Below are 10,608 nucleotides of genomic sequence, written 5' to 3' on the forward strand. Positions count from 1 at the left end.
TCCTTTTCATTCTTGGTTAGAAGCAAAAATGATTGACCCAACATAATTCAAGTTTGCCTTTTCATTGTTGGTTAGAGACAAACTGATTGACCTAACATAGTCAGAAGATAGATTAAGTTCATACACGATTTAAAGGAGATTGAAGTTGCACCAACTCCCCTAAGGATTTGTAGACTTTGTCTATCCCTTCTCTCTTTCCTATTGTTAAGGAAGAGCCAGCTGACTTAACCTTTTTGGTGGAAATTTGAGGAGCATCTCTGAGCTTATACCAGTTGCACCAGTTCCCAACAGGATTTGCAAACTTTCTCTAGCCCTTCTCTCTCTCCTAGTAAAGAAGGGCAGTGGACTGAAGCTTTTTGGTGTTTTCCTTATCAGTGGGACTTTATGTTTCTTGACAGTCATCCCTCCCTAGAGGAGAATATTTTGTATCAAAGGAAATCTATTGTACAGATCTTATGATTATAATATAAGCATCAACTTTTTTTGCTTGAAAAAAAAAGAAGTGTGCAATAAGAACTCTCGGCCATGGTACTTATTCTGTTAGGTCACATGTCATGGGTTGAAACTGGTGGTTGTCTTAAGGATAAACTCCCTACTAGCCTTGCATTATTGGGTTGTTCAGCCTCTACAATATTCAACCTACGAGAGATTTGATTTGCTAAAAGAATCATCAGAGTGGTAAAAATATACAATAATGAACACTTTTGCTCGCTATCTTTCTCCAAAATTTTGCTCATGCAAATGTATGCAAGTGCAATTTCCATTATAGGAGCATATAGTAGTATAGAAATGAGATGGTATAAATATATTTAGAGAGAAGTGGGATATTGATGCAGAATAATTCATTTTTCATTCAAATGATCAAGAACAAACAAATGAATTTGAAGAGATCTAGTAGCTAGCTAGGAACAGAATGGAAATGTGGAAAGCATGATGAAAAGCAAAATGGAAAGGAAAATGAAAGAACAAGTGCTAGGTAATGATAACCAAAATACTCACATGTAGATAGCTTGATAGATAGCTTGATGTTGACTGATATCAAAAGACTCAAGACAAGTACAACACTATATAGTGTGACACTAGACTCTAGAAAGCCATAGTGTATATGGGATAACTCCCAATATGACATGTGGCATGTCTAGGACTCACTAGGCTATAAACACCCCCTAGACACCTAGTACACTCATTTTTGACTCACTTTGGCTTCATATTCCAACACCCCCCCATGAAGGCAAGGTGAGAGACTACTGGAATGGAACCAAGAACAGAACATGACAATGACCGTCATCAGAACTGTGCATGCCGGTCTAGAACTAGACATGGTTCCCACACAATCTCAGAGGCAAGTGAGCATGGCTCAGAGGCTAGTGAGCATAACATAGAAATCTCATCTAGCATGGCTCAGCGGCTCATCATGCATGGATGCATGGCCAACTTAGAGGTCTAGGAGACCAATGCACCAACATCCTGAAACTCTCAAGCCAGTAGGCCTGATAAACAAATAGACCTATCAAAGCCAATACATATGGCTCGCATAGTACATCCCCCCTTGGCTTCATAACAGAACATGTTAGGAAGCCACAAAAAAGAAGAAGAGAAAAACCAATACATATTTTTAAGAGGACTTTCCAAGGCAGAGGACCTTTAGACTCAATGAAAACCAAACACTCAATACATATCATTTTACGGAGACTACCCAGGATAGAGGACCCCAAAATACATCAAGCGTGTAGTAATAAATAAAAATCTCTCTTTGTCAATGAAGCGCTAGGCAGGAATGCTCCAAAATATGTGTCGGTGAAGTTCATGGGTAGCTACATGAAGCAATTACATGATGACTCTCAAAATACAGGAAGGAGAGTCACTAATGTCGAAGTAGAAGCCTCAAGTACCATGACCAATCGAAAAGTCAATCAATGCGAAGTACCTCAGGCACCGATCGAATAAGCAATGTCGAAGAAGTCACTTGTTGATGTGGAGTGGTCTACATCAAGCTCGATGTAATACACTAACCAGAGAGATCACTGTAGTGGAGTGTGTCGGAGTAGTATCGGAGAACTCACATTTAGCTCGGGAAGTCTTCACCAAAGTTTGGAGTAGTCACGTGAAGGAGTCACCGCAATGTAATGTCAAGAGCTCACATCAAGTGACAGGCAAAGAAGATAGAGGCAACGTGGACAGCAGCTCCAAGAGAATGATGGGCAGAATGCAGGCACGAACTTGCGGGCAACAACTCCAAGAGAATGTCGGACAGAAGGAGTAAATGGCGAGCTGGAGCAGAGGTCAACGATGAAGAGGATGGACAGCTCCACATTGAGCTAGTTGCATCATGCTTGGGTTGTCAAATCGTTGAGCTCCAGAACAAAATTCATGCGCAGAAATAAATTTCATCACTTCTTGCAAGGGCTGTAACTTTTCACAGAAAACTCAGATTGCAATGATGTAAAAATGAAATTTGTAGTACTCAAGGTCCTCTATAACTTTGCTGAAGACACAAAGCCGTGATTCTACTTCTAGCTCCGGATAGAAGCGTCACATCATCTGCAGGTCACAGAAAGATATAGAAGGAAGGAGAAGAGAGGTGGCAAATCATGGCGTGGAGAAGAGAGCTCAAGGAAGGAGAGAAGAGAGTAGCCTTCCAAGGAGGAGGAGTTAGAGTAGCTTCATTGACCTCCCTCACCTCAATCTCTTGGAAGGGAAAGGGAAAGAGAGAGCAGGACTAGGAACATGGCTCTGATACCATATGAAGAGACCTAGTAGCTAGCTAGGAACGGATGGAAATGTGGAAAGCATAATGAAAAGCAAAATGGAAAGGAAAATGAAAGAACAAGTGCTAGGCAATGATAACCAAAATACTCACATATAGATAGCTTGATGTTGACTGATATCAAAAGACTTAAGACAAGTACAACACTATATAGTGTGACACTAGACTCTAGAAGGCCAGAGTGGCACGTGGCATGTCTAGGACTCACTAGACTATAAAACACCCCCTAGATACCTAGTACACTTATTTTTGACTCACTTTGGCTTCATATTCCAACAGAATTTGCAATTCATGAATTTGAAGACAACAAGAATTTAACACCTTCCAAGGATGCGGATGTTAGCTAAGAGAAAATAGGCACAGTCCAAAAATAAATTGAAAATCATGATATGACATGGTCGAAATGATGAGAGGAATTGTGTACGGGTATACAAAGACAGGGTTGCTACAGTCACCACTCATCAACAATTTCTCAATTGAGTTTTGTTTGTTTTGTTGCTTTTGGTTGTCCGCATAGTTTGATAGGACGTGGAACCCAATGCCTTCAGGTATGCAGATGTATCCAATTATGTGGTCAATGGGCTTACTTATAGAGCCGGTCATAGAAATAAAAATCAAAGGGAAAAGAACGCCTAGAAGAAAGACATGAGAATGAGGAACATGAGGGAGAGAGCAAAACAGAGACAACAAAGATGAGGCAAGAAATCAATTAGATGGTGATGATGTGATGTGCAAGGATTATATGAAAATATGCATCATTCTAGCTAGGTGCGAGAATCATATATAAAAACTCGTTAGCAACCCCATATGTGACATAAACTGAGTCTCAAAAGAGTCGTGAAAACCTGCCAACTTTATACGTCGAGTACAGACTGTCACAGACCCGTGGTCTTTGGGCCTTTTTCAGAGCCATTCCTTTGAAAACTGCCGTTGCCACCTCGCAAGCAAAAAGTTTTCTTGCTAGCCTATTATGTGTCACTGCAAATGAACACCCAAAACGGGTAACACCAGGCAACCAGATGAGCACACTGACGAATGTTCCTCTAGTCCTGCATGTTAGTGGAGGGCATATTCGTGGCTTTCTCAGAGCGCACTTAGTCTTCCCAAGAAGAAGTTCGTTCTTTTCTTCCAGTAGGACTTCCATGGTTCTTTGAGAGGGTTTCCACGCGAGGTCTCGATCTATCAAAGAAGCTGGATGGCTTTGATTTCTCTGTGATAGACGCAGACCCTGCAGTGCCTTGAATGACACCGGAACCTTCCACCCCATACAATGGGGCTGTACCTTTGCACGGTGCCTGAGGTTACTATCCTTAGGTGATATTGACATTTGATCACGCAGACAAAGCAAAATCGTTGTAGCAGTGAGCAGGATTTCCCAAGTCTTCATTCTGGAGAGTGGTTGGACCGGATTGTGATTAGGAAGGCAATGATGATTTGAACGCCAGCCTGTTGAACTGAGCAGACACTGTCAAACACCTCTTCAGAATCAGAATCATTCAGCTGATCTGCCACACATTATGCCAATGTCAAAGGACATCAAGGGTTGTCTTCATGGCCCAATGAGTCTCTATTCAGCAAATATATACCTAGATGAATCCAGGAACATTCCCAAACTCATCCTCTATTCAGCAAAGCAGACTCCATTGCTGAACAGGATCCATTCGATAATGCTAGTACCCACAGGAACACTTTCCATCCTTGTAATTATGAATACGATTTGCATCTCTGCATATAATGTTTCGATTTTCAATCTTTGATATAAGAGCAGTGGCCTTGTGACAATCATCACAAACTCCCAGATTTTTTACAACACGAACGGGAGTGCCCATGGGTGTATTAATTAGAGCACAAGCAATAGCCAGCCTCTCACTGTGCCCACACAAAGTGTCATCCTTTTCATCATGACATATTTCCTGTAAGACAAGGTTCAAATCGAGCATATATCCTTCTTTCAGTTTCGTAGAAAGATCCTTAAGCTTTACATATATCTCTTTGATCTGAGGATGTCTTATATCCGCCATTACGAATGTATGCACCGTCCCATCACGGTCAGCCCACCAGCTCTGTCCTGGCTTCTTCCACGCTGGAGCATTCTTTCTCATTACCTGAATCTTATCACACTCCTCCCACATGTGCAGATCTGCATATATGTTTGCCATCAACACATATGCAGCAGAAAGCTCATTGTCTAATCTCACTGCATTTTCAAAAGCATGCCTTCCAACCTTTACATTTTTCCACTTCCGGCAAGCTCCCAACAAAGTAGACCACAAAACTACATCAGGTTGGAAAGGCATCTTCTCCACCATTGCCACTGCCTCACCCACTTGGCCTGCACGGCCAAGAAGATCAACCATGCAAGTATAATGCTCAATATTCGGAGTAATGCCATATTGTCTGGTCATAGCGTCAAAATAATTCTGGCCCTTGTTGACTAGACCCACATGACTGCATATAGTGAGAATACTAACAAATGTGACCCTGTTTGCCTGTATATTTTCCTGCCTCATTCTCTCAAACAAACGAAATACAAGTCCACTCTCTCCCTGGCGGGCATATCCTGCAATCAAAGTATTCCATGACACAATATCCCTTGCACACAAAGCATCGAACAACTGTTGGGCATCAGCCATGTACCCACATTTAGCATACATGTCAATAAGACTGGTTGCCAAAATTGAAATAGTCTCAAAGCCAACTTTGTTAACTTGAGAATGGAGCTCCCTTCCAGTTTCCAAAGCTGCTGTGTCGCCACAAGCTTTCAGGATGGCGACAAAGGTGAAGCTACTGGGTGACAGACCTTCCTTTTGCATTTGAGCATAAAGTTTAAAAGCCGCTTCACTTTCTCCTCCCTCAGCATACCCCAAGATCATTGTATTCCAAGTAACTACATTACGTTGAGCCAATTTGTCAAAGATATGCCATGAATCCTCCATGTTCCCACAATTTGTGTACATATCCACCAAGGTGGTTCCTACAAATACATCTGACTCAAAGCCACTCTCTACTATTTGAGAATGGACCGCTCGACCTTTTTCCAGATATCCTGATTTCGAAAATTCCCCGTCAACTTGCTTCCCATCTTCTAGTACTCTCAGGCTGCTGCAAGCCTTCAAAACACCAACGAAGGTTCGAGCATTTGGTTCGACACCTTCCAGATGCATCCGTGCATACAAATCCAAAGCCATACCACCCTCTCCCTGGTTGCTATAGCCCAGGATCATGGCAGTCCACGTTACCACATCACGATGAGGCAATTGATCAAAGATGCGCAGAGCATCCTCCATGCTCCCAGACTTTGCGTACATATCCACCAATGTGTTTCCAACAAATATGTCCGACTCAAAGCCCATCTTCACTAGCTCAAAGTGGATGATTCTACCTTTCTCCAACCATCCCGTTTTTACAAAATTTCCTTCAAGTTGCTTCCCCTCCTCCAGTGCTTCCAGGATATTGCAAGCCTTTAATACACCAACAAATATTCGAGCACTCGGTTGTACACCTTCATGAAGCATCTGTGCATACAAATCCAAAGCCAGGGCACCCTCGCCCTCCTTCGCATACCCCAGGATCATGGCAGCCCATTTGCCCACATCACGGTGAGGCAATTTGTCAAAGATATGCCGCGCATCCCCCAGATTACCACATTTTGCATACATATCCATTAAGATGTTTCCAAGGAATCCATCTGACTCAAAGCGTCTCACAACTGCTCGTGAGTGAATGGCTCTAACTTTTTCCAAGCATCCTGTTTTTGCAGACTTCCTATCATCTGTCTTCCCCTCTTCTAGTGCTGCTAGTCTACTACAAGCCTTCAATGCACCAATGAAGGTTCGATGATCAGGTGTGACATCTTCCCGGTGCATCTGCACAAACGCTTCCAAAGCCAGGTTACCCTCTTCCTGCTCAGCATATCCCAGGATAATGGCATTCCACGAGACCACATTACGAAGAGGCAATTCATCAAATACACAACGTGCATCCTTGATGCTCCCACATTTTGCATACATATCCACTAAGGTGTTTCCCACAAATAAAACTGACTCAAAGCCAGCCTTAAGTAGTTGAGAGTGGATGACTCTGCCTTTCTCTAGGCATGCCTTTTTTGCAAATTTCCCATCAATTTGCTTGCCCTCTTCTGGGGTTGCCAGGGTACTGCAAGCCTTCAATGCACCAACAAAAGTTCGGTGAGTTGGTTGGACGCCTTCATGGTGCAACTGAGAAAAAAGCTTCAAAGCGCACATACCCTCTTCCAGTTTGGCATACCCCAGAATCATGGTATTCCAGGAAACAACATTCCGATGAGGCAATTCATCAAAGACACCCTGTGCATCGTCCATGCTCCCGCATTTCGTATACATATCCACCAAAGTGGCTCCCACGAATACATCTGACTCGAATCCATTCTTTACTACTTCGGAGTGGATGGCTCTACCTTCGTCCAGGGATAGACTTTTCAGAAATTTCCCATCAAGTTGCTTCCCCTCTGCCAGGTTACTGCAAGCCTTTAGTGCACCAACAAAGGTTTGATCACTTGGTTGGACACCTTCCTCCAGCATTCGTGAGAACAGCTCCAAAGCATGTGTACTCTCCTCCTGCTTGGCATACCCCAGGATCATAATGTTCCATGAGACCACATCACGGGTTGGCATGCTGTCGAACATGTGGCGAGCCTCCACCATGCTCCCACGCTTCACGTACATGTTCATCAAATTGTTTGTGTCAAATACAAAATGCTCACGTGCACGTTGCATTGTATGGCCGTTAACTTTCTTACCCTTATTCAGCTGAGGCAATCTTGCGTTTCCAGCTCTGCCTGCACCAAAGGAATGAATGCAGAAGGCCCCCTTAAGCTGAGGGCTCATAATCAAAGAAAACGCAAGCAGAGAGAGGACCATACACAAGCGTAACACCAGAGGATCCAGCAAGAGGAGAGCTAAGAAGAAGTTGTCCTTGGTTTTCAAAACAAAATAACCGTTCCCCTTTGAACATAAAAAGTTTGAGGGGAAGCGAAGACGGACAAGGTTTGAAAAATAAAGTATAGAGAATTGGAAATGGCCCATGGACTAACCAAACACACTGTTTCCAGTACCCTCCCTCCATGCACAGAGCAGATATATCAAAGAAGAGAAGAGTGACAACTGCATAATAAAAGAACGTACATGGAGCAGATGGTATGTGCACCAAAATGATGAGAAGGTGCTTGAAGAACGTAACTGCTTATCAAGTATACTCCACAAATCTCAGTAGCCCACATCAGCTAATATGCCTAGTGTCTCTATGAAGTCTTCAAAAATCCAATGTTGTGAATTCTGCCTCTGTTTCAAACGATGAGAACAAGCACATGTTGTGACACATTTCTGGCTTGAAATAGTAGTTCAAAAGTGTTTGTTCACCGTCGAAATCGAAGGTGTAACCCAATAATTTCGTAGCTAGCATTCTCCAAGGATGAATGCGCCAATCGGGTGCAGTGAAGTGCCAGCATGAGACATTTTTCCCAGTCTAAGCTGCACTTCATCAGATGCAGTTCTTAGGTAAGATCCACAAACATCCGCCCATCCCTTTGGAAGAAGGGGTACTTCCACATGGCAGTCTTGCAGAGAGTTCGGTGATCCTTGCAACGAGGTGCTTTTACAACCACCGGATGTTTGTGAAAGCTCAAGCCGTCCAAACGTTCCATCCAGCCTGAGCAAGAGAGTGGACTTTGGAGGACATACTCTTCAAGAGAACAATTCCATCATGCACATATGTTAAGATCATGCATGGGCTTCATCATGTCATCAAGTGCATGACAGCTCACATAAGATGTATGGCCTAGATCTATAGAAAGATCATCATCATGTCATCAAGTGCATGACAGCTCACATAAGATGTATGGCCCAGATCTATGGGAAGATTAATACCTATAAGCGATCTTGCGAATCATGCCGTCCCCTGCCCAAGCACTTGGGTGATTCTTGATGAAAATTTAATGCCAACATGGATGGTGTTGACAAGTTCACACCAACCTTAAAATTTATTGAGGCAGTGGCTTGGTGTGTAAGAGCCATAAGAAAACTTAAAGAGAGGGATTTAGAGGGATAAAAGAGGAACAAGAGTGCGCATGGGCACTGCCTCCTAGTATAGTGGTAAAGCGAGCACTTTTTAGATGCGAAGGAGAAAACAACCTCTTTTTTAAAGCTATTACAAGGCAATTTTTGTAGGATGATTTTCATAAAGGGCAATTTGAAACACATTTAAAATTATACATGGAAATTCACAAAAGAGTTTCAATCGTCCACTATGGCACTCCCTCTAAAGGAGGCATTGATGATAAAAGCCGCCTTTATTGGAGTGCAATCTAAAAAAAACGATGTTGCTATAAGAAAACTTGGGATTTAGAGGAATAAAAGCCTTTGTTGGCCTTCGATCAAAAAATCGACAAATAATAAAGGACGAAATATAAGCCATTACCCAACGCTTGTAATCAAAAAACCGATCCTGCTGGGGATCGAACCCAGAATCTCCGGTTCCGTAGACCGGCGCCTTATCCATTGGGCCACAGGACCATTGACGACTCATATCTGCGAGTAAGTTTTATAACTTTATTATTCCCCCCGTTAATCAGACCAACGGAGAAAGCGTGGTCGTTTCCGATATGTGCGAAAAGCGGAGATGGTAAGCGCAGGAAGAGGGAGCATTCGGAATGTGCGTAAGGGGAAAGCATTGAACTTCAACGTTACGAGAATGTCATTCCTAAGAAATCACAAGGATCTTTGAACATCAGAATGCTCTGAGAACTGTGCAGTTCAACCTCAGTTTGCAAACCACTGTGATCTTTTCTTCAACCTCAGTTCCCGTTCCCATAGTCTAGATAGATGCAGAATCATAATGGACGTGAGATTCAATGTAAAGCCACCGGAAGCAATACTTTGCAAAGCATTACATGTACACGATCTTATGTACCCGGGTGAAGGTCCAAGAAAAGAGCTTTGTCGCCAACAACGTGGAATCGATGTGCCTGACCTTTGAGACTTTAATCAATTTTACGCTACAGCGCACAGATGCACCCTTGTCTCAAGTTTTGAGCTCTTAGTTTGCTGGCACTGCCAAAGGAGTGATACAATCTTAGATGCCCAAAAAGATCAAATTCCAACAAAAAACTGCATTAGCATTATATAAACTAAAAGTCGAGACTCTTGCATGTATGTGAGAAATCTTTTGGTTGCATTCTAATATGTGAGTATAGGAAAGTGCATACTCAACTCACTAGTAGATAACTTAACTCACTAGTAAATAGGGGATGTGTGAGTACAAAAAAGTGCACAGCTCTGCTCACCACAGATATGCAATTCATGTCTTCAGCCATTCACTAGCAAATAGGATATTGGGATACCTGGCAAACCTTCTAGCTTCCTTGTTTCTCATAAGTAAAGCCATGCATTCCTATTTTAATGGATTTGGTGTACCATAGTGGTCATTTCTTCTCTCTTGCTAACAAAGATGCATGTCATCACCTTATGGCATGAGAGTATGGGGATGCATGAAATCACTCTACTTATCGAGTCTAAGACTTTGATATGAAATCACTTATCAATCTTTTTGCAATTATATGCAACTATACATCTCTGGAATGATTCTTAAAATTTATCCCAATTTTAACAAGTACTTTACATTCCCTATCTGCATGGCAATCTGTTTTGTTGATCCACAGCACATTCCATTATATTTATGTACTATTATTAGAGCCTCTTCATAAACAAGAGGTGCAAGATGAGGTCCCTTAAGCAATTCATTAAACTAGTATGGAATGCATTTTGGAAATTTTTACATTTAGGTAGTTCCAATCTATATGTAAAATC

General features: G+C 42.4%; 1 protein-coding gene and 1 non-coding gene across 2 annotated transcripts; both read right to left on the bottom strand.

Moving 5' to 3' along the window:
* Nucleotides 1–3,555: 3,555 nt before the first annotated feature.
* LOC147891210 (pentatricopeptide repeat-containing protein At3g26782, mitochondrial-like) lies at nt 3,556–8,569 on the bottom strand. The gene has a single exon (XM_087389376.1). The coding sequence runs from the start codon at nt 7,828–7,830 to the stop codon at nt 4,438–4,440; it is 3,393 nt and encodes a 1,130-aa protein (XP_087245502.1). The 5' UTR covers nt 7,831–8,569; the 3' UTR covers nt 3,556–4,437.
* A 673-nt stretch (nt 8,570–9,242) lies between these two features.
* Nucleotides 9,243–9,315, bottom strand: TRNAR-ACG (transfer RNA arginine (anticodon ACG)). Its single transcript has one exon. It is a non-coding gene; the product is annotated as a tRNA-Arg (tRNA).
* Nucleotides 9,316–10,608: the final 1,293 nt, after the last annotated feature.

This window comes from Dipteris shenzhenensis, chromosome 18 (genome assembly GCF_047967505.1).
Source record: "Dipteris shenzhenensis isolate YYH24624 ecotype China chromosome 18, Dip_SZ_1.0, whole genome shotgun sequence".
NCBI classification, from domain to species: Eukaryota; Viridiplantae; Streptophyta; class Polypodiopsida; order Gleicheniales; family Dipteridaceae; genus Dipteris; species Dipteris shenzhenensis.